This window comes from Pristiophorus japonicus, chromosome 11, assembly GCF_044704955.1.
Source record: "Pristiophorus japonicus isolate sPriJap1 chromosome 11, sPriJap1.hap1, whole genome shotgun sequence".
Taxonomy (NCBI): Eukaryota; Metazoa; Chordata; class Chondrichthyes; family Pristiophoridae; genus Pristiophorus; species Pristiophorus japonicus.
The window spans coordinates 37,524,592-37,549,844 of NC_091987.1; the positions used below are offsets into that span (position 1 = coordinate 37,524,592).

General features: G+C 43.3%; 1 protein-coding gene across 12 annotated transcripts in view; it reads left to right on the top strand.

Annotated features, from left to right (window-relative positions):
- dmd (dystrophin) overlaps window positions 1-25,253 on the top strand; it is a 2,299,423-nt gene that overhangs the window by 2,004,997 nt on the left and 269,173 nt on the right. For all 12 annotated transcript variants that reach the window (XM_070893344.1, XM_070893337.1, XM_070893339.1 and 9 more), the window contains 2 exons: window positions 8,622-8,794; window positions 23,572-23,728. In XM_070893344.1, the coding sequence (XP_070749445.1) occupies window positions 8,622-8,794; window positions 23,572-23,728 (330 nt within the window). The remainder of the gene's footprint in view (window positions 1-8,621; window positions 8,795-23,571; window positions 23,729-25,253) is intronic.

Consider the following 25,253-nt stretch of genomic DNA (forward strand, 5'->3'; position numbering starts at 1 on the left):
GATTTTTGGTTTTGGTCATTTCGGGGTGGTAATGGCGGTAGGGCGGTAAAGTTTGCGCCTGCAGCCACAAAATTTGGAATCTGGGCCCTAAGTGTGGAGCAGAGGGCTAAGGGAGGTGTTGCACACTTCTTTTAGGGTGCAAGGCCGGCTGACCAACGGGAAATTCGTTGTTAAAGAGCCGGCTTCGGAGTGGCCTAACAGAGGCTTCCGTGGGGAAAAAAACACAAAAAAACATTCCCAATACCTTGCCCCCACCCCACATTAGGATAAACTGCAAAGATAAAAATAAACAAAACAATCAAACTTACCTCATTCATTACTTACTGCATCCACCGTCGCTGGGACAGCTCTGGTATTCCAGGCAGTCACACTATGGGGCACTAGAGGATCGGGGTCCAGCAAAAATCGATGCGCTGTCGAAACCAGTGGTGTTCCAAACCAGCTCGACACTCCCAGGCGGTGCTGCTCAGCGACCCCACAAAACCGGCAACTAATTTCCCGGCGGGGTGCTGGGAGCTGGCTGCCTGCCCGGAAACCATTCCCGCCTCTCTAGGGCACCAAAATAGGGAAAATCCAACCCTTAATGCCCTGGCACTAAATTCCTCTCCATACTATTTTAATGGCGACCTTAATCTGTTCATGCTAACAATATAAGTAATTTTTAATTTTTAAACAAAAACAGATAATGGTAGAATTACAGAGCAGATCCATCAGTATCTGAAAAGAAAAAGAATAGGTGACTGTTTTCAGGAATATTTCCTTTTTGAGCTGGAAGGTAAGTAAGCTTCTACGAGGACTAGATTTTTGTCATTTCTTGTATTTAAAAGTAACTGTTTATTCTATGAAAGTCAACTTTTTGAAGATCTTGGATATCTTAGGACCCATCTAAAAGAGTTACTGAAGTGTTTATTTGCAAAAAGATTGCCAAGTGTGGAGACATGTATTGGTACAGATGATCCGATACTACAAATACCACTACAGGTGTATAGCTAAGTTCAAAAGTCACCACAACTATATTCTGTTGGAACCATTGGAATGTTTGCTGCAAGGTTCAGCCGGTAATTAAACAAAAGACCCATTAATCAGTTTTTGGTGACTGCAGTTCAGGAAGGAAAATTGGCCAGAACAACAGGAGAACTCATTGCTCTTCTGTAAACAGATGGGGTCGCGGCTTACTACCTCAACTCAAAAGGACGGCACCCCTGGCACTGCAGCATCCCCTCAGCACTGCACTGCACAGTAAGCCTAGATTATGTGCTCAAGTCCTGAAATTATGCTTGAACTGTTGACTCAGAGACAAGAATGCTACTAACTGATGAATATATATTGGTGAGCCGCATAGGACTTGGGGAAAACAGAAATGTCTTCTGTACAGTAAATAACAGCTGTAAAAAAATGTTTAATGCTGCACTTGGAACCAGACATCCAGGCGATAGCTTGACATTTCAGTGCATGGTTACAGTGGATTTTCATGTACATAAGCCAGTAGAAAATTAACTGATGGATTGGAGCAAAAGTACCACCAATAGCCAGTTCTTTCTTATATTGTCTTGAAGTCTGTGTAGCATTTTGTTTTGTGTTGCATAATACTGCGCAGGCAACAAGACATCAGCAGGGAGGGGTTAATTTTTTCTTTGGGCACGGGTGGAAAACTAGTGGTTGTTGATTGGCTGCCCACTATACACCCTGCCCGATTTACCTTTCCATGTGGGATATCAGGCAGGGTGTACAACAGGCATCCTATCCACAACCATCAGCTTTCCACCCGTGCCTAAAGTAAAAATTACCCCCCTTGTCTTAAATAAATTAAGTCATGGAATTATTTTTCGTGCGAACTGAAGATTGAATGACATTTTTTGTTTTATCAATATCCACAATTGTAGTTCCAACAGTCAATTGCAAAAGAAAAAAATCCATTTCAATATTGTTTACTCGTGGTAAAATAATACCAGAGAAATCAGTTTTCTTTCTGTGGTGCCATTTGTTCAAATCAAACATATATTTCCTTTTAAAACAAGAACCAGAAGAGAAGAATATGGTCCTAATCATTGTACTTGGAGGATATTGGCCAATGTATATGGAATACCAAAGGGCAGAAAATGCTAGTGGGAGTTGTGTACAGACCACCAAACAGTAGTAGTGAGGTTGGGGACAGCATCAAACAAGAAATTACGGATGCATGCAATAAAGGTACAGCAGTTATCATGGGCGACTTTAATCTACATATAGATTGGGCTAACCAAACTGGTAGCAATGTGGTGGAGGAGAATTACCTGGAGTATATTAGGGATGGTTTTCCAGACCAATATGTCGAGGAACCAACTAGAGAGCTGGCCATCCTAGACTGGGTGATGTGTAATGAGAAAGGACTAATTAGCAATCTTGTTGTGCGAGGCCCCTTGGGGAAGAGTGACCATAATATGGTAGAATTCTTTATTAAGATGGAGAGTGACACAGTTAATTCCGAGACTAGGGTCCTGAACTTGAGGAAAGGTAACTCCGATGGTATGAGACGTGAATTGGCTAGAATAGACTGGCAAGTGATACTTGAAGGGTTGATGGTAGATAGGCAATGGCAAACATTTAAAGATCACATGGATGAACTTCAACAATTGTACATCCATGTCTGGAGTAAAAATAAAACGGGAAAGGTGGCTCAATCGTGGCTAACAAGGGAAATTAAGGATAGTGTTAAATCCAAGGAAGAGGCATATAAATTGGCCAGAAAAAGCAGCAAACCTGAGGACTGGGAAAAATTTAGAATTCAGCAGAAGAGGAAAAAGGGTTTAATTAGGAGAGGGAAAATAGAGTATGAGAGGAAGCTTGCTGGGAACATAAAAACTGACTGCAAAAGCTTCTATAGATATGTGAAGAGAAAAAGAGTAGTGAAGACAAACGTAGGTCCCTTGCAGTCAGATTCAGGTGAATTTGTAATGGGGAACAAAGAAATGGCAGACCAGTTGAACAAATACTTTGGTTCTGTCTTCACGAAGGAAGACACAAATAACCTTCTGGAAATACGAGGGGATCGAGGGTCTAGTGAGGAGGAACTGAAGGAAATCCTTGTTAGGTGGGAAATTGTGTTAGGGAAATTGATGGGATTGAAGGCCGATAAATCCCCGGGGCCTGATAGTCTGCATCCCAAAGTACTTAAAGAAGTGCCCCAAGAAATAGTGGATGTATTAGTGATCATTTTCCAACAGTCTATCAACTCTGGATCAGTTACTATGGACTGGAGGGTAGCTAATGTAACACCACTTTTTAAGAAAGGAGGGAGAGAGAAAATGGGTAATTATAGACCGGTTAGCCTGACATCAGTAGTGGGGAAAATGTTGGAATCAATTATTAAAGATGAAATAGCAGCCCATTTGGAAAGCAGTGACAGGATCGGGTCCAAGTCAGCATGGATTTATGAAATGGAAATCATGAATTTTTTGAGGATGTAACTGGTAGAGTGGACAAGGGAGAACCAGTGGATGTGGTGTATTTGGACTTTCAAAAGGCTTTTGACAAGGTCCCACACAAGAGATTGGTGTGGTTGGCAGACAGGAAGCAGAGAGTCGGGATAAACGGGTCCTTTTTAGAATGGCAGGCAGTGACTAGTGGGGTGCCACAGGGCTCAGTGCTGGGACCCCAGCTATTTACAATGTACATTAATGATTTAGATGAAGGAATTGAGTGTAATGTCTCCAAGTTTGCAGATGACACTAAGCTGGGTGGCGGTGTGAGCTGTGAGGAGGATACTAAGATACTGCAGGGTGACTTGGACAGGTTAAGTGAGTGGGCAAACGCATGGCAGATGCAGTATAATGTGGATAAATGTGAGGTTATCCACTTTGGTGGCAAAAACACAAAGGCAGAATATTATCTGAATGGCAGCAGGTTAGGAAAAGGGGAGGTGCAACGAGACCTGGGTGTCATGGTACATCCATCATTGAAAGTTGGCATGCAGGTACAGCAGGCGATGAAGAAGGCAAATGGTATGTTGGCCTTCATAGCTAGGGGATTTGAGTATAGGAGCAGGGAGGTCTTACTGCAGTTGTACAAGGCCTTAGTGAGGCCTCACCTGGAATATTGTTTTCAGTTTTGGTCTCCTAATCTGAGGAAGAACGTTCTTGCTATTGAGGGAGTGCAGCGAAGGTTCACTAGATTGATTCCCGGGATGGCAGGACTGACATATGAGGAGAGACTGGATCGACTGGGCCTGTATTCACTGGAGTTTAGAAGGATGAGAGGGGATCTCATAGAAACATATAAAATTCTGATGGGACTGTTCAGGTTAGATGCAGGAAGAATGTTCCTGATGTTGGGGAAGTCCAGAACCAGGGGACATAGTCCAAGGATAAGGGGTAAGCCATTTAGGAGCGAGGTGAGGAGAAACCTCTTCACTCCGAGAGTTGTTAACCTGTGAAATTCCCTGCCGCAGAGAGTTGTTGATGCCAGTTCATTGGATATATTGAAGAGGGAGTTAGATATGGCCCTTACGGCTAAAGGGATCAAGGGGTATGGCGAGAAAGCAGGAAAGGGGTACTGAGGTGAATGATCAGCCATGATCTTATTGAATGGTGGTGCAGGCTCGAAGGACCGAATGGCCTACTCCTGTACCTATTTTCTATGTTTCTATGAAATAGGCCTATGCATATTTAGCTGTGTAAAACTGCTACTTGTGCATCTGCAAGCACATCTGGGATCTTGGATGAAAGAGAGGGGTTGTATAAATCGTCCTCTTCAAAGTAAAAGCTTGTTTTATCTTTAACTTATAAGGATTGTGGCCATAGCCTGGAAATTGCTGTGAGCGATGCTATCATACAAGCCTTTAAGATGTACTGTACATATCTAATTCTGCTCTGGCATTTTACTGGCGAGGCTAACTCCTTTAAAATAGCAGAGAAGAATTTGATACAAGTATGCTTTGTGTGCAGTAACATTGCTGGCAATCATCTCCAGGCTTATATATTTAAAACAATCATTGTTGTGTTGTACTGCACCTTTTGGACAACAATCAATTATAGTGATATATCCTTATGTATAAACAGAAGTTTATTGCTCAGTGGTCTATAATGACAAAATAGGAAACGTATCAATAAGATGAACAGCTCCAATAAATCATTTTGTTGTGGAGTGAAAGTACATATACATTTTATTGAGAAATGTTAACTCGTTCCAGTTATCATCCATGTTACATGTTTGGATCCCGTCTGTAAGGGATGAGATAGGTCTGCAACAGCCTGATTCGAAAGGTTGCTTTTTGAATGTATGATCAATGTAGTATTTCCGCTGGTAGCTCATCAAATAACCTACCCGTCACATTTGGTAGGACCCATAAATAAACTGTCACAAGTTGAACCTGTTCCACCTTCCTACTCACGGCTTAGGTTAAATAATATGACATTGTATATGTGTATGTAATATATACTAGTTGATCTCACTTGACATTGCCTGGATTTGCCTCTGAATTACTGCCAGATTTGAGATTGTAAACAGAATGTTCTTAAAGGCTACAGACTTAAATCCGCCACAATGTTTTTGGTGCTTTGAGGGTTGAGTCTTTTGGTGCTACATTTGCTCAGTTTTGCTCGAAGCACTGCTTTGTACTGTAGAGATAGTTTTCACAATGGGAATCCCCTTATTTAATGCTATGAAAAGGAGGAAGATGATGACATGGAAGAGCCTTAACTTGGAGGCTCTTAGAATCAGGCATCACCAAAGGTATCTTTTTCCTAAATGTAAACACTCACTCACCAGGTTCTATAGACCAAGAAGTCTGACTGAGAAATCCCCACAGAATAAAGGGAATGGAACAGGAGAGCCAGCAGCAAGAGCAAGAAGAGCACAACTAATATCACAGAACTTCCAATAAATAAATGTTGACTCACCAAATAATGTCAATTCACACCTGCCTGTTCTCCCCTCTCACAAAGTCCTCACTTTTCAAGACTTCTGCCAAGGCCCTTCATAAAGTACAACATCCCCACCGACACCTGGGAGTCCCTGGCCAAAGACCACCCTAAGTGGAGGAAGTGCATTCGGGAGGGCGCTGAGCACCTCGAGTCTCATCACCGAGAGCATGCAGAAATCAAGCGCGGGCAGCGGAATGAGCATGCGGCAAAACTATCCCACCCACCCCTTCCCTCAACAACTATCTGTCCTACCTGTGACAGGGACTGTGGCTCTCGTATTGGACTGTGCAGCCACCTTAGGATTCATTTTAAGAGTGGAAGCAAGTCTTCCTCAATTCCGAGGGACTGCCTATGATGATGATGACATTTCCCCTGCCATCATCCAATTCCCAAAAGTTGTATGCAGACACTAAAATAAACTCACAACTCCATGTGAGCAAGCTGCCTTTCCTTTAAATAGCAACATTCAACAGGAAGCACCCAGAAAGTCAATTCTCCCTTTGTCCAACTACTTAACACCATGCTTACCCTTTGTGCCAGCTGCCTTGCTGAATCTAGTTCCTTATCTACTGCCCCTATGAAGCGCTCGCTGAATGAGGTGAGGTTGAGCAGTGGGTACCCACGATGGCTTCACTGGAACTTTAGAGACCTGAAGTGACTCTCACCTCAGGGACGGGGCTGTATTCGAGATATCAGTTTCCGGCAGCTCAACGCTTGTAATAGCTTATCCCATGTCTGAAGCTGCCTCATTTGAAGGCCTTAAAGAATTGGGTTCACTGGCACTCTCTGGAAAGGCAACAACATCTGCATCTAGCCCTTGCAGGCCACTAGTGCTGAGCACAGGCTTGGGTGATGTAGGTTAATGTCATCACAGACTGAATAGTCCAAATGATGTCTTGGAAGCACTGTGCAGGTGTGGGGATTCAGGCTCACCTTCAAGGCTTCCATTGGGCCAGTGGTAGCTGTCACTCCAAAGTCTTTATAAGAAATAGGAACATAAGAAATAGAAGCAGGAGTTGGTCATACGGCCCCTCGAGCCTGCTCCACCATTCAGTAAGATCATAGTTGATCATTGACCTCAACTCCACTTTCCCGACCGATCTCCATATCCCTTGATTCCCCTCGATTCTAAACATCTATCCATCTATTTATAAGATCTTCTTGCCATCTTGATGCCATAGAAATTTCCCAGGTTGCCACAATTTTCAGGATGTTCTGCAGGTTGTGAGGTACTTCCTGCATCGTTTAGCAGAGGCAGGTAATAGATTCCTTCCACTTATCCATCATCTCAACCACATGTGTGAAACCATCTCTACTGCCTCCACATGAGATCAATGCTCTTGAATCTTTGTTCTTTTGAAGGCTGGGCCCCTGAAATCTGAATCCCTTGGCTCATTAGCAAAGGGAATTGTATCTCTGCTACCTCACCCCGCACCCCTCCCCACCCCGCCTCTTACCTTCTCTGATAGCCACAGCATTTAGGTGGCTATTCCAGTTTAATGTCTGGTCAAGGGTGACCCCCAGGATGTTGAGGGTGGAGGATTTAGAGATGGTATTGTCATTGAAGGACAAGGGAAGATGGTTAGGCTCTTCCTTGTTGGAGATGATCATTGCCTGCCACTTGTGTGGCATGAATGTTACTTGCCACTTATCAGTCCAAGCCTGGATGTTGTCCAGGTCTTGCTGCATACCAGCATAGACTGCTTCATTATCCGAGGAATTGCAATCATCAGAGATGCTGATTGACCTGCTCTGTATTTCCAGCATCTTCTATTTTTCCTTGAATTTTCCAATATTTCCAGTTTTAACATGTTTTTGTTCCCTGTGGCCCATGTGGCAGATACAGTATGTTGTTTTTAACCATGTTTTTTATGATTTAGGTAGGAATAGATGCCTCAAATATTTGGCTCACGAGCGAAATATCTCTCGCCTTTGATTTGTCCAATGTTGACAGTTTGGGGTATCAGAGTTTATCCACGTTGATACTTTCACACTATGTTTCTTTATGAGAGCATGCATGTAGGAAGGATAATGAGGATGAAAAGAAACCAATTGCCATATGTACAGAAAAGCAAAATGCTCACTAAACGTTGTACAATAGGCCCAATCAGGCCAGTAGGTGGGTTGGTATGCTGGGATATGCTTAGTTGTTTGCAAATAGGAGTGTGGCATCTGTTTGAGGAATGTTCACATGCCAGAGCCCTTTAAAATTTGAAGAGAATTGAGAACTGTGATGCTTTTTTTTCGATGAAAGACAAAGCTAATTTTATGAGTGGTCTATTCAACTGTTGTGTTACTGAAAGGCCTCCTACATTGACTACCCTGAATGATGGTTTTGTATCCTTCGGGTTAGTTATGCAATATTGAATGTTGAAGCTGGGTCCTTTCCAGTGACAATTTATTGAGCAGAAAGTGGACAGCGATCTGCACTTTCCCGAATAAACCATCCAGGCATGATGCAGACGCCTCAAAACCTCTGCATCCTTCCAAGGTTTAGACTCAAAATGCTACAAAGAAAAACTTATTATGTAAAGGTCAGTGGTGTCAGGAATGTATTTTTTGTTCTGTTTTGTTGTCAATTTTTGTTCCAATTTATTTTTGAATTGAGTAAAACGTCAAGTCAGGCACAGTTCAGTGATTGTCCTGACTGTGAAAACCCATTTCTGGCAAATCGGTGGATACAAAAGAAATGTGTTTTTTTTTCTTTATCTTCTTTGACAGGATCTTCAGTCAGAAATTGACGCTCACACTGACACTTACCATAACTTGGATGAGAATGGACAGAAAATACTTAAGGGTCTGGAGGGGGCAGAGGATGGGATTTTGCTACAGAGACGTCTTGATGACATGAATTTCCGTTGGACTGAACTCAGGAAAAAGTCGCTAAATATTAGGTAAGACCTTTCACCTGTGCTCATCTGGAAATAGTAAGATTTGCTTTTGAGTCCTGTGTAAAGGTAAGAGTTTAGTATTTCTGCCTTGAAATGTTACTTCAGAATTATTAGAAATCTGCAGTGGTGTTGCGATTTCTAAGATAAAAATTTGGACATCCTATTTCCCCTTGTAGCAGTCTGGTAAATGTAATGCATGGTGTGACACTAAGCATTACAGGCCACCGAAGAAAGTACCGTGGAACTATAGCCAAGCCACCTTCAGAAAACGGAAGGGAGAAAAACACGAAATGTAAAGGGACTGGGGGAAATGGGTCTTAATTAATCTCTGCAATCTGATTTATAATGGTTACAGTGGTAATCATAATGCACAAAAGAGAAAATCGTGATTATTGTGCCTCTTGCACTTCACAGTATGTCGCATTATTTTGGCATCTGATATTCCCCAGCGAGTCTGTAAGCTGGCTTCCAGAGTTGTACGTGTAGAAGCATCAAGAAAAACTCAGTCTTGTCACCATACAGGAATATCGTTTTTACCAGGAAAAGTATCTTTTTTAGTGGGCTGCTTCTTTTCATATGTGGCGGAAAGTCTCCCGTAGGAAAACTAATGATGGATTTTCCTGTCTTTGCGGAAAGCTAATGTATGCGGCATACACACTGAACTGCTGGATTTAGGACTCACTCTGCTGCCCCCTCTCCCACTGGAAATCACTCAACAGTGCAGTTGTTCTCTGGAGAACAATACAGTACTGTGTAGCAAGCAGCATTGTGTTTCTAATACTCATAAATCTCTGCTCAGCATTCTCACAGTGCCGGCACTGATATGCCAAAGGATTACATTTCAGGAATCCATTAACATGCTGTTAGAAACAGTTATCATTTCCATCCAATGATTCCGCCTTCAGGTTTCTTTGACTTTTTTTTTCTGCTGATTCCCTTAAACTGAACTTTTAATTCTGACCTCTTGTTCAGGAAGTTGAAACCTTTGCCACTTGTGAGATAGCTGGAAAAACTGAACAATTGAACATGTGCTGGAACTGAAAGCTTAGGTTCCAGACATATCCTTCTTTCCTTGAGTCCTTCAAGGACAATAGCATGGCACATTCTTTTATAAGCTGAATCTCAGCAGGATCAGGTTGGTTATGACATACCAGTGGGGAATAATCTTTTCAATGGTGCATATTTTTTCTTTTATTCTGAATGTCAAGGCTGTAAACAGCACACATCTGAAGCAGTAAACTTTAATTGCTTGTGGAAGTACCTCATTAATAAGTCAGAGAGCAGAATTCCTGCCTGAAGCTTGAGTGAAGCTGATGAGCCTCATTAACATTCAATATTAATGACACTTTAATAATGTTTCTTATATAAATCAATGCACCTTCTAAATGATACCGTACATTATGACTTGGGCGCTCTCAAAGGACAGTGAAATCTTTTGGGTTCCCTTTGTTAGTGAAAATAAATTCACATAGACTCTAATAAAGTAAGAGAGACAACTTTATTGCTAACAGAGCTCTGGGAGAAGAGTTGAGGTTCCGCGACCTGCGAAAACCTTCTTCCCGAGTGCCTTGTGCCGCGGGGTTATAAGCAGTTTACAGGTGGCGGAATACAATGATTTAAATTCATTTACATACAACCAATCAATCCATATGGCAATGCAATTCATTTACATACAACTTTTTAGTCCGAGTGAAACCTGATAGCATGGCGCGAGTTTGGGGGCCCTTCCTCTGTATCTTCTTTTGTGGTTAGTTATTCTGTTGCAAAGCTTTCTGTGAAACAGTGGCCTGCACCTAGCCAGGAGTTACTTGTTGCTGCAGAGTTCATATCAGGGACAGCAGATAGGCTTCTTGGTACAAAGTTCATTTAGTGATGGCTTTCCCCATCCTGCTTTGCTATGTCCAAAAATCCACTCCAACATCTCAATTTCCACTTTTATGTCAACAAAGATATTTGCTTGTCCACTGCCATGATGCTTGTCATTTAGAAATTTATGCGCATGCACACACACAATTCAGACACAGCAATAGATTAATTGACAAATATATTACACTGCCCGTCATAGACAGCAACAGACCACGGATGAAAACAACTATAATCACGTTACTATTAAGGAGCACATGACTCACATTTGTTGTCTTTGTTTTTGCACAGATACTGTTCGTGAGGCAGTTAAAGATAGCATGTTTTGAGCAATATTCGGGCCTGTCTGCATGTTAGATTTACACTAGAGCAGTGACATAAGGCCTGAACAAGGCCCGCCCAAGTGCCACTCAAAGGACCGTCAAGAAACCTGGCGGTACTTTGCCTGGAAGATTCCTCTAAAAGATCTGCCAGTACCGCCCGGCAGCAAAAAATCGACTTATGCCATGAACCTGGGCAGCAGCAGGCGGGAGCTCCCAATCTCGGCGGTCAATGCGATCCTCGCTAAAGTGCTGAGGATTGAGTCGGGGCCCAGGGAGGGAGAAACACTGAAAAATAAAAATTTACACAAAAGCAATCCACTGGAAAACTTCAGGGGATCCCATCCACCTAAATCGCTGAAAATAAATAAATAAAAGAAGTTCACTCACCTTTTTTGCAGGTCTTCTTACTTACCGTTGGAGTTAGACCTGCATCCACGCAGCGGTCCTTCCCCCTGCTACCGCCGACTTCCGCCCACACCAAACTCTCAGCTCAGCGGGAGGTCACTTACGCACCTTGCTCGCTAGCAGTTGTCAGCGGGCGGTTCCCAGCGGTCCTTCCCTCCTGCCGGCGGGAGGCCTACTGGAAAATGGCACCGAGGGGAGACCACCCAAAAAACTCGGCGGCAACCGACGACAGTGGACGGTAAAGCCACCAAGTTCGGGGCCTACATCTGTTGCAGTGTGAAACTTTCCAGTGCATTTTGCATGTTGTTGTCTTACTTTTTATTAAAATGAAGATAAAAAGAATTTGTGGCAGCAGATGTAACCTGAAATTTGCATTACTAATAATCTCATTGTGCCCTCCTCTGTGTATAAATGTAATAAGCTGTCCTGCTCTAGACCAATTCTGGTTGGTATCAGAAACCAAATTGTCACAGTGGTGCTGTCGGAATTGCTTGTCTGAAGTTGCTTAGTTGATTTTCTTTTTCTTTTTCTCCCATCTCCTTTCCTGTCCTGAAAGCACTGATTCATGTCCAGTTGTACTCACAGCCCTCCAGTAGCTGGTCTAATGTGAACCTGGGCACAGTGCCAGCAAGTGACTCAACCATGGGCATCACAGCCAACCCTGCTCCAGAAGGCATCCAAAGTCCATAAGTTTTTCTGTCCGGACTCACTGGAGAGTGATGAGGAGCTGGAACTCAAGCTGATTTTTTTTCCCTCTCCTTAGACTAGTGCTATGGGATCCCACTGTGGGTTCTTCTTAGATGAGGCTAGGGTTAGCTAACTCAGCACGGGCCAAGGATCAATCTGATCAGCACAGACCACAGGCACACCTGGAAGTGGAATTACCCATTGAGCCTCCAGGGAAGCAACTAGGGACTACTAAATGCTGACACTGGGTACAAACAGTAAAACAAAATGTTCAATTAATTTACAGTTAGAGCACAATCTCCGCAAAATAAATTGTCAACCAAGTCTGTATGAAGTAGGTATTCCTGATTTCAATGGGGTCTACACGTCATACATAGTTTTGATAAGGGATTTTCACATCAGTATTTTTTATTTGGTCTTTTTTGAAAACTAATAAAAGCAAACCTTGTCTTCCAGCGATGCGATGATTGCCTTGACACGGTATCAGGCACCCTACAGCATCCAAAGATGATTCCATTTCTTTATCCAGATGATATCAGTCTCTTATTTAAATAAATCCAATATACGGACTACTCCGTTATAATAGGATTTAGACTTGCTCTGAAGACAAAGCTTTTTTGCAAGTGCCTGTCAGTCACTCAGTCAAACCTGTAATCATTGCTAGACTGGTCACTCACACATTTCATTTATTTTATCTTTAGATGTTTTAACCCAGCTTGTATACCAATAAATAACACAAATCTGTTGTAAAAACACAAACATGTATTTTCGACTGGAGGACACAAACTGATTGCTCATTTTATTTCAAGTGGACATGCCATGTTTATAGATTTTGTTTCTATCACTGATATCTAATAGGATTTTTTTTGTTTCTCATGGTCAGCAGGTTTTCCTCTGGTGCACAGGTCCTGTTTGTGAAATAATAGTAATGTTCACAGAAATACCTGCCTGCACACATCACACGGACACACAGTATAAAATCCATTGTTTAGAGTTTGAAGGACATCGATCTCTTCCTGGAGGTGAAATCGGATTAGTTGCTTGTTTGCAGAAATCCCGAAAGTGGGGGCGGGGGCGGGAGAGTGCACTTTCCCAAACTGATCCCATCTCAGCCTCAGTGAATAGGTTAATTTTCCAGAGGTATTATGTCCCATAATACTTTAATCCATGTCTCAGTGGTGAGGGTTGCTCACTTTTTTTTTTCAATTTAGATTCGTACACATTTTAACTGTAAAGAGTAAAAATCCTATTAGCCTGTTCATATATTGATCAGATTAAGTAATTACTTGGCACACAGTTTTCAGCTGCTGTCAGTACTTTGAATTGCAAATGTGAATACTAATATTTTCAGCAAATGAAACGCAGTATTTTCAGCAGTGTGTCTTCGGTACAAGATGAAGGCATGCTGCAGCAAAAATTCACATGCAAGAGAGGCAGTATGTATTAGGTATGAGTGGTGCAGTATTCTGCTTTTTTTATTCACCAATTTCCAAGCGTGGCTACACAGGTGCTGGTCATCTTCCAGTACTTCACTCAACTGATACAATTCTTCATGTGTGAATCCAGACAATGAGCATCAGTCAGCTATTCAACTGCATGGGGCATTACAGCTAAGCCACTCTTGTCCTCATCTGTTCAGTTGTTGGATAGCGATTAGATCAGGAATTTTGGCTGATTTTCATCTACCCAGCTCAGGGCTTCTGAAGCCAGATGTTTCCGGCTCACTCAGCACAGGCCTTTTTAGACCTCCCTGGGCTGTATGGTTCAGCTGCTGACTGCCTCAACCAGCTGAGCCACCTGGACAGTGAAAGGTGTTTAAGGGCAGAAGCAGTATATGAACAACATACATATACGATCATCACTCATCGATTACTGCTGTTGGCCGTTCCTATTCCGACAGAAGTGTTGCGGATATGTTTTCACTAACGGTGCTTCAATGCCACAGGTACCAGTTAGCTGGAGGCATTAACTTATACTGCTGGCTCTGTAGTTAGACAAGCAAAGCATTTGCACAATCCGTGCTTGCGTCCAGGTGCTCACCAGTGCCCCTAGTGCTGCTTAGAGTGTTAGTGATGAAAAGCCAACAGAAGAGTTATTACTGCAGCCGCCCTGAGCTATGTCTTACACCACTTGCCAAAATGTGCTGCGTCATAACTTTAGCCACTTAATTTCCTTGTCATGACTGCTGGTTTAACGAAAGCCAGCAGTTCAACCCAGCCATTCGTCTACTTTCTTTTTTAATCATTTCCGTGAGAATAGTTCTTTCAACAAAATAATTTTGTATAGTTGCAATCTAAACAATAAATGGACAGCCTTAAAAACGTCGTCTGGTTTCTGACACAAGGTTAGGACAGCTGTTAACCATTGTGACCCAGCATCCGTTCTCGGATAATTGCTGATGGGGGAGAAGTTCATATGTGGACCAAGCAAACTGTTTTCAGCTTGAGTCGAACTGAGTGAGTCTCTATGAGTGACAAAAACCCTATTCAGAAAGCAAATGTATTGACAGAAAGATTCATCTTGTTCAAAAACTGGCAACATCAGATAGTAATAATTGACATTCTTTCTGCCATTAGGAGCCAGAAATAGACAGAGGATTGTTCATGGGCTATTAATAAAGATGTCAACTTCTTTTTGGTCTTTTACACATACTTATTATTAAATGATCTACTTGAATTATTGAATCAAGGAAAAAGTTATTTGGCTCAACAATTCACAGAGAAAATACTCATAGCTAACTTCAAGGGGTATTGATGTGCATTTTGAGATTTTTTGCATCGGCTCAGTTTGTGGAACAACCTGCTCTGACAACTCCGCTGCAGAACTGCCAAACTGGCTAATGGGAGAATTCATGAGGCAGCAGATGCAAGCATCTGTCACACAGATTTTTTTTTTCTGCAGATGTTTTTGTCTTTTTAAAACCGGTTTCCCTCCTCTCCTCGATGTGTCTGCTGGTACTGGCACCAAGAGCCCTTTGGTACATCACCAAAAGGGCTGTTCTTCACATGTGAACCTAAACAGTGATGTTGTTGCAGCTAAGCCAGACCTTGACACACCTGAGTTCCAGATAGGTGCACTATCTACTGAGGGTCATTAAATAGTAATCAGGAGCAGTCTCATCGACTCATTTTGTGCCTCTTTAATGTAGGGCAAGGAAGCGGATTGTAGAAAACTTCCTGTTACTCCGGCTGACATCAGTTAACAGCACAGTGCAGGAATCAAACCTGAAGGTGGGGAAATTGTCCTGCGCCCCGTTTGGGGCGTCTAATTCGAATTATGACTGCCTGGCGGGAGTCAGAGGGTAGAGCGGAAAATTCGGCTCTTTAACTTTTTCACTGCCTCTCAGTGCTTTGGGCGCCGTTTGAGGTGGTGTAAGGGCGGGTGTGCGTCGGGAGCGGGGTGGTGATGACGTCGGCGAGACGCAGATATGCCGCATCGCACTGATGCATAGCAGTGTCCCTCCCATTCACATTAAGGGGAGTGACACTGCGAGGCCTCCTTGGCGGCCACTGGGCCACGAGGGAGGGCTTCGGTTGGGTCAGCAACAGATAGCCTGGCACCCCCTCTTGGGGCCGCCATTGTCGGGCCAACTACAGAGCTGTCGGGGGGCACTCACCGGCGGTGGCTGCAGTCAATTTCCCTTGCGGGGTGGAAAATGGTTCGCTGCCGGTCGGTAAGGGGTTGGTGTACAGCGGACAATGAGTCAGAGCGGAAATACGGGGCGCAGTGGAATCCCAGGGGCAATTGCCGATGGCTTGCACCATCCGCCTGCCCCCGGTTGTAAAGGCCTTATCGCCCCATTACCGTCAACGGGCCTTAAAAAAGGGACAATTTCAGCCCTGATATCTTCCTGATCTGCCCAAAATCAGGCAGGATAGCAGCAGAAAAAAGGGCAAAATTGGGCAACTCACTGCCCCAATCTGAAATTCCTCTTCCGATTCCTGAAGGACCACCGCTGGCCATTCTTTCCTTGCACGCCACATACAAATGTTGGCTGAGTGGGTGGGCTCCAGATTACTGGCCCATTTCCCTTCCATCCACCCCTGCTGCCGCCACTACCCTGTACCACTTGATGAAGTCTGGCAGCAGTCGCTGGGGTAAAGGCAGGAAGGCTCCAAAGACTCCTGGTGGGGGAGAGAGGGCTTTATAGTGGCTTTGTCTCCCTCCATTTTGCCTTCGCAGCAATTAGCTCCTGAAGGACTCTGTCCCACCCAAGACTTACAGTAGGAGATTTGTTGCAGTTTTGGGGGATATTGTGCCTCTTCAATGAAGCTCACACCCCATCTGGTGCTGTAATGACTGTCCCACTGCAGTACCACATGAACGTTGCTCAGGGCTGCTGGAAGGCTCCCAAGGGTTTTTACACAGGCATAAGGAAAAATGGACACTGAGCCAAAGATGGAGATATTAGGAGTGGTGACCATAAGTTTGATCAAAGAGGTTGGTTTTAAGGAGTGTCAAAGGAGGAGATGGCATTGAAGGGATAGAGTGATTTAGTGACGGAATTCCAGAGGACGGAGCCTGGACAGCTGAAGGCATGCTTTAATAATAGTGGAGTGAAGTGAGGGTGCAAAGGAATAGATAATTTGGTGGTTGTAGGGATGGAGGAGGTTGCAAAGCTGGGGAAGTGTGGGGCCATGAAGGGGTTTAAACATGGCAACGAGAATTTAAAATTTGAAACATTGAGGGAGCGAGAACCAATATAGGTCAGCGAGGACAGTGGTGTTGAGCAAGCAGGACGGTGCAGAATTGGAGAAGGGCAGCAGAGTATTTTGATAGACTGCAGTTTACAGAGGATGGAGGAATTGGCCATCATAACAATGGAATAGTTGAGTCTGGAGATGATAAAGGAATGGATGAGGATTTCAACAGCAGATGGTCTGAGTAAGGAGTGGAGGGGAGTGATATTAATAGGCTATGTTTGTGATGGATATGTGGGCAGAAGCTCAGCTCAGGGTTTAATCAAATGCTGAGTTTGTGAACATTCTGGTTCAGCTTCAGACAGTGGCTGTAGAGAGGGATAAAGTTGGGGGCATTATAGAAGGTTTATGGCAGGGGCAGAAGATGGTGGCTTTAGGCTTTCCAGTGTCTGCTGGAAATTGCACTCATCCAAGACTAGACGTTGGATAAGCAGTCTGAGAGCACAGAAGGGGGTGAGGGGGTGGGAATCAAGAGAGATGGAGGAAAACTAGATCTGGGTGTCATCAACCTAGACATGGAAGCTGATCCCATGCGTGTGGATGATGTCACTAAGGGACAGCTGCAGATCAAGAAGTAGAGGGGAATAAGGATAAGACCTTGAGGGTCTCCTCAGCTGATGGTGCGATGGTGGTAATAAAAGCCATTGCTGGAGATGCTTTGGCTACAATCAGGTACGTACTAGTAGAATCAAGGAAAAGCAATCCCCCTGAGCTGGACCGTAGAGAAGTGTTGGAGGAGGATGGTGTGGTTGACAGTGTTGAAGACTTTATAGAGGTTGTTGAGGATATGTAGGGATAATGCCATAGTCACTGTCACAGTCACAGAAAATGTCATTTATGAATTTGGTGTGGGTTATTTCATGCTGTGGGAGGGGTGGGAACCTGATTGGAGAGATTTAGACAGGGAGTTTACGGGACAGCTGGATGCAGATGTGGAAAGCAACATTTTTAAGGACTTTGGATATAGGGAGGCTGGAATTAGGAGATGATTTTGTCACAGAAAGGATTTGGAAAAAGAGTTACATTTAAAGGCTGTGTTTTAAAGCAAAATGCCTCCCGTTAGTCCACAGAGGGGCTAACGGGAGGCACACACTATGCGAATTTCTCCTCAAATGTGACTAAAATGCTAATTTTCCTCAAAGACTGCAATCAATAAGCAGTTCATTAGCCTATCTTTATTATCTATAAACACCTTACACTACATTGTGTTGGAAGCTCTCTGATTCTGGGTGGTCACCAGCCTGTATCTGATGTAGGCTTTCCTCGTGAATTGTGAGCAGGAAGATTTTTTTAAAAAGAGGCACACATTAAGTCAGGTTTTTAAACAGAAAGCTCTCTGGGCAAGCGTTCACCAGGCTCAAAAGGAGAATGCATGAGGGGTATTAAGTAAAGCAAGATAACTGATGTGTGTCATTATTTTATATAATTGTGCAAAGACAAGTTGTACCTATTGAATTTAGAGATTATCAATACTGTTGTTTTGTATATTTACTTGCTATTAAATAAAGCAACTTAAGAATTCAGATCTAACCTCATCTCAGAAAGTGCTTTCTTGTTCCACTTTCAAAAAGATTATAAATGAAGGTGGGGCACGTGTGAAAACACAAATATCCGGTTCAGATCACAAGGAGGGTGATTACACCCCTGGGTTACAGTATTGTGTAGTTAGATATTGGGCAGTGTGTGTGAACACTGGCACATAAGGGGCAGAGATCCCTTCACTTGAGCAACTGTTGCCACCCAAGAAGGTATCTGTGGCAGACCCGAATTTATAACCATTTAGAGGAGGGGATGATGATGGCAGTTTTAAAAGGGAAGGGAAACAGGGCCGGAGGAGTGGGAACAATTTGCAATGTAAGTTAGCATGGGAGCCAGGAAGGGAAATTGGATTGCTGGCAGTTTAGTGAGAATGGGTTCGAGGGAGCAGGGAGTGAGTTCATGGATGAGATACATGGATGTCTCTCCAACATTCGATATTTCTCTCTAAAAGTATCTGAAGTACGTCAGAGAAAACAGGTCAATATTGCTAGAACCTTCACATCTGTAGCAACAGCATGAGTTTAGCAGAGCTCACTCAAGATCCTTAGCCTTCTTAAGCTCACAGAGGTCCTCTATCACCAGGCCATTAAGCCAGTACCTACAGGTCAGCCAATGTCCATTTGATTCAAGAAAGATAAGATTAGATTGAGCCATCCATGTCATCTCCCCATATTGTTATCTTTTCTGCATCAAGTAGTTAGATGTGTAATCATTGTCACACAGTATGATTTTCATATTATTTTCAGATAATTATCGGGAGCTGGAAACTCTTGGAATTATAGCTGTTGTAATTTACTGCTTCATTGGTCCGGAAAGTTTTGTGACGAGTATCTGCATGGAAGTCATCAGGATTGGGCCCTCAAATTAATGTTCAGTGTAGTGCTAAATAACAGAATGTTCTGTATCTGCAAAAATTGATTGGCAAAAATATTGTGGCAAAATTTATTTTGTGAATTTTGTGGCTTGAACCCATTGGGCTAGAATTTCCATAAAACCTGCCACTGCCGAATTGCCGCCCAAAAGATCGCGAAGATTCTTAAATTAACGCCGATGTAAAATTGCACTGAAAAAGGAAAAAATACCGCCCAGTGAGAAAAATTCATCTTACACGCAGATTCCAGGCAGAAAACGCGATCCTGGGCAAATTGGGTGGTTCTTAATCAAAATGGGCATTTTAGACCGAGGCTGCAGGTTGGGCCTAGGGAGGGGGGAAACACAAAAAATATTTTTTCCAAAAAACATAAAATAAAAAATCAGAAAACATTCTCAGGACCCTTTTTAACTTAATCGCTGTAAAAGAATTTTCAAGGAATTATAAAAACACTAATTTACCTTTTTTTACAGGTCTACTTACCAACTGCCCAGCTCCGGCTGCTTTCCATGGCCGTTTTTTTCAATCTTACCTACGGGTCACTGCTGAGCCCAAAGCTGGGCGGTAGTGGTTTTTGCGCTGGTGTATGCCGGCGATCCGCTCCCAAGCAGTATTTTGAAACCGCCGGTGGAACTCTTTTTGAACTGGAGTAGTTTTCCACCGAAAATTAGCACTACCGCCGAGAAAACCGGCGGAAATGGAGTGGAAATTTTAGCCCATTGTGTTAGATGCTTGTAGTTTTTTGATGCAAATTGTTAATGGATTTGATACTTTTCAAAGGCAAAGATTTTTGTCCCATTGTTTTTCTCCTTTCCTCCTGGAGACATTGAGTCTTTACTGGGGTATGGGTGCTGCCAGCCTTGCAGTATCTCTTTGTGTGTGAAGCTGGACAGGCATTCTAATGCCTACCCAACCATGAAAGTAATAGACCTGCCTGATTATGTTCCCTCCTAACTCCCTCACCCGTGCCTTTTCCAGTAAGGGTCACTGTATGACAACAATCAGGAGCGAAAACCTTGGCTGACTTTTGTTCCCCATCACTACCCAAAGGGCATTGAAGCCAATGGTTGTATCTCAACTAACTAAGAATCAATGGTTGGACCTTCTGAATCTATGTTTAATGTTGCATCAGCCAGTACCTGTACCACCTGGTCAGGAGACAGCAGGTAAAGCTTTCTATAGAATTGTAGCTGACACTGACTCCATGAGCCAAGCTGTATGTGCAACACCAGCACAAAATTTATGTTGTTTGTTTTATTTGTAAAGAAAACAAAGCATTTTAGGCAAAAATAGAAAATAATCTATAGTAAACTAGCACAAAATATAAAAACAGATAGCAAGAGTTTCTGTAGGTAAAGAAAAAGGAAAAGAGTGGCTAAAGTAAATGTTGGTCCCTGAGAGGATGAGACCGGGGAATTAGTAATGGGGAACATGGAGATGGCAGAAACTCTGAACAAATATTTTGTATCAGTCTTTACGGTAGAGGACACTAACAATATTTCAACAGTGGATAGTCAAGGGGCTATAGGGGGGGAGGAACTTAACACAATCACAATCACTAAGGAGTTGGTACTCAGTAAGATAATGGGACTAAAGGCAGATAAATCCCCTGGAACTGATGGCTTGCATCCTAGGGTCTTAAGAGAAGTAGCAGTCGGGCTTGTGGATGCATTGGTTGTAATTTACCAAAATTCCGTGGATTCTAGGGATGTCCCAGCTGATTGGAAAACTGCAAATGTAATGCCCCTATTTAAAAAAGGAGGTAGACAAAAAGCAGGAAACTATAGACTAGTTAGCCTAACATCTGTGGTTGGGAAAATGTTGGCGTCCATTATTAAAGAAGCAGTAGCAGGACATTTGGAAAAGCAAAACTCGGTCAGGCAGAGTCAGCCTGGATTTATGAAGGAGAAGACATGTTTGACAAATTTGCTGGAATTCTTTGAGGATGTAACGAGCAGGGTGGATAAAGAGGAACCAGTGGATGTGGTGTATTTGGACTTCCATAAGCATTTGACAAGGTACTACAGAAAAGGTTACTGCACAAGATAAAAGTTCACAGGATTGGTGGTAATATATTAGCATGGATAGAGAATTGGCTAACTAACAGAAAACATAGAGTTGGGATAAATGGTTCATTCTCTGGTTGGCACCCAGTAACTAGTGGGGTGCCGCAGGAAACATAGAAACATAGAAAATAGGTGCAGGAGTAGGCCATTCAGCCCTTCGAGCCTGCACCGCCATTCAATGAGTTCATGGCTGAACATGCAACTTCAGGACCCCATTCCTGCTTTCTCACCATACCCCTTGATCCCCCTAGTAGTAAGGACTACATCTAACTCCTTTTTGAATATATTTAGTGAATTGGCCTCAACAACTTCCTGTGGTAGAGAATTCCACAGGTTCACCACTCTCTGGGTGAAGAAGTTTCTCCTCATCTCAGTCCTAAATAGCTTACCCCTTATCCTCAGACTGTGACCCCTGGTTCTGGACTTCCCCAACATTGGGAACATTCTTCCTGCATCTAACCTGTCTAAACCCGTCAGAATTTTAAACGTTTCTATGAGATCCCCTCTCATTCTTCTGAACTCCAGTGAATACAAGCCCAGTTGATCCAGTCTTTCTTGATATGTCAGTCCCGCCATCCCGAGAATCAGTCTGGTGAACCTTCGCTGCACTCCCTCAATAGCAAGAATGTCCTTCCTCAAGTTAAGAGACCAAAACTGTACACAATACTCCAGGTGTGGCCTCACCAAGGCCCTGTACAACTGTAGTAAACCCTCCCTGCCCCTGTACTCAAATCCCCTCGCTATGAAGGCCAACATGCCATTTGCTTTCTTAACCGCCTGCTGTACCTGCATGCCAACCTTCAATGATTGATGTACCATGACACCCAGGTCTCGTTGCACCTCCCCTTTTCCTAATCTGTCACCATTCAAATAATAGTCTGTCTCTCTGTTTTTACCACCAAAGTGGATAACCTCACATTTATCCACATTATACTTCATCTGCCATACATTTGCCCACTCACCAAACCTATCCAAGTCACTCTGCAGCCTCATAGCATCCACCGCGCAGCTCACACTGTGACCCCAGTGCTGGGACCCCAACTATTTACAATCTATATTAATGACTTGGAAGAAGGAACTGAGTGTAACGTAGCCAAGTTTGCTGACGAGACCAAGATGGGAGGAAAAGCAATTTGTGAGGGGGACACAAAAAAATCTGCAAAAGGACATAGACAGGCTAAGTGAGTGGGCAAAAATTTGGCAGATGGAGTATAATGTTGGAAAGTGGGAGGTCATGCACTTTGGCAGAAAAAAAATCAAAGAGCAAGTTATTATTTAAATGGAGAAAGATTGCAAAGTACTGCAGTACAGCGGGACCTGGGGGTACTTGTGCATGAAACACAAAAGGAAAGTATGCAGGTAAAGTAAGTGATCAGGAAGGCCAATGGAATCTTGGTCTTTATTGCAAAGGGGATGGAGTATAAAAGCAGGGAGGTCTTGCTACAGCTATACAGATTGTTGGTGAGGCCATACCTGGAATACTGCATGCAGTTTTGGTTTCCATATTTAAGAAAGGATATATTTGCTTTGGAGGCAGTTCAGAGAAGGTTCACTAGGTTGATCCCGGGGATGAGTGGGTTGACGTTTGAGGAAAGGTTGAGTAGATTGGGCCTCTACTCATTGGAATTCAGAAGAATGAGAGGTGATCTTATCAAAACACATAAGATTATGAAGGGGCTTGACAAGGTGGATGCAGAGAGGATGTTTCCACTGAACTGGAGGGCATGATCTTAGAATAAGGGGTAGCCCATTTAAAACAGAGATGAGGAGAAATTTCTTCTCTGAGGGTTGTAAATCTGTGGAATTCGCTGCCTCAGAGAGCTGCAGAACTGAATACATTTCAGACAGAAATAGACAGTTTCTTAAACGATAAGGGGATAAGGTGTTATGGGGAGCGGGCGGGGAAGTGGAGCTGAGTCCATGATCAGATCAGCCATGATATTATTGAATGGCGGAGCGGGCTCGAGGGGCCATATTGCCTACTCCTGCTTCAGTTTCTTATGTTCTTATAAGTTTTGGAATCTTCATTTATATGGAGAGCGCTGTAAATAATATTCAGTGGTTTGGTATATTTCTCATCACAAACTTTGCAGAGATAATTTGAATTGATTATACAAAACAAAAAAGTCTGCGTTTGAATAGTGTGCTGGAAGAGGTTTTATGGTAGTTGTTTTGGTAAATTGGTACTTGGAAACACAATAGAAACATTTTACAGCCAAATAAGGTCAGTTTGTTGCAATTAGTAGCTCCAGCCATTTTGTACAGCCAAGTTGTTGTTGTTATATGGGTGAACACAATACTGAAGGACTTTTTTTTGACCTTTTAGAGCCTGTTTGGAAACAAGTGCCGAGCAGTGGAAGCGGCTACAGATCTCTCTCCAGGACTTACTGGCATGGCTAAATTTGAAAAATGATGAACTGACGAGACAAATGCCTGTTGGTGGTGATGTTCCCACTGTACAACAGCAGAATGATGTTCACCGAGTAAGGAAAAATCTATATTTTCATTGCTCCTCACTTTTATCATAGCTCCATGTCTGCCTGCAAGGACTGATTGGTTTTGCCAAACAAATGTCAGCTCTTACATTTTTGAGCAATATATAGCCTTCTTAGTTAGATTATTAATTAATCACTGTAACTAACAAAGGATGTTTAGCTTGCCAACTTCATTCTGTGTAAAATTAATGACTGCAATATAATAAATAGCAACACGTAGGGATACTGTACTCGATGATGAAAAGCATGTTTGTGTTTTGCTTACAACATTGGAAATTTAATCCACAAAGCTTCTGGAGTGACCCTGGGAAGTGCACAGTATATTAAATTTGCATTTTAGCCAAAAAAAGAAACAATGCACTTTTGTTGGCCTACATGCTTTCATTTTCTTTCACTTATTTAATTAAGCCACAACATTAAAGGGCTCAATTTTCGCCAGTGATTTGCGCATTTTATTGGCTTAGTTTTTTTTTTGCGTCATAGGGGGCGTAACCTGATGTCTGCGCCAGTTTTTGTCAATTATGTAAGTTTGCCCCCCAAAAAATTCCCCTCGGTTGACATATGTGACCACTCCCGAAAAACCTTCTGGTGAGTTAAGAAAAACCAGCGTACATTGTAAAATCTGCGCAGAAAGACGCCATTGTTTTTCAGCAAAGTTTTGGAAGGAGTCAAAGACACTTAAATATGCATAATAAACATTTTTTATAATTACTTTATAATGCAGTAATTGGAAGTTTGATGGAATTCTGTAAGTTTTCATTTTTTTTCCAACTGACACGCCACCACCAAATGTGTGCAAACAGGGCTCGAGGGTCGGAGCGTCGGCTGGCAGAATCGGTCCCGCTCTCGGACACAGGGGCTCGGGGCTCGGCTGCAAAAGAAGCTCAGGGGGGCGGTGAGGGGGGCTGTGGAAGGCATACAGAAGGCATCAGAAGCCTGCACTACCCATCAAATGTAGGTTGCGGGTGGGGGTGGGGGGGGCGTGCAGGGGGTGGTGAGGGGTTCCTGATCACTGCACCTGCTCAGTCAAGGGTGTGGTCCATACAGACCTTGTGGGGAGGGAGAACAAAGAACCTTGTCCTGCCTGCCATTTTGAGCTTTTTGCAAAGGTAAAATTTAAGCATGGGGGCAATACTGACAATGCCTTACCTTGTGCAAGCCTTTTGCATGATGGTGCTACGTAGGAGACAATTGATTCGACCTGCAACCTAGAAGCATCGGGAGGACTGCTTTGTCAGTTGAAGTGAAGGTTGCAGCTGCACTTTCATTCTACGCATCTGGATTGTTCCAAGCTACAACTGGGGATGTGTGCGCCATTTCTCAACATGCAACACATGTCTGCATTTGGCAGGTGACTGCTGCACTATATGCCCGGAGGAATGACTACATAAAGTTCCCCATGACCGCCCAGGCACTGTGTGACAGGGCTGTGGGCTTCTCCAGGATTGTTGGTTTCCCAAAGGTACAGGGCTGCATTGATTGTACCCACATTGCCTTGCGAGCACCTTTGGAG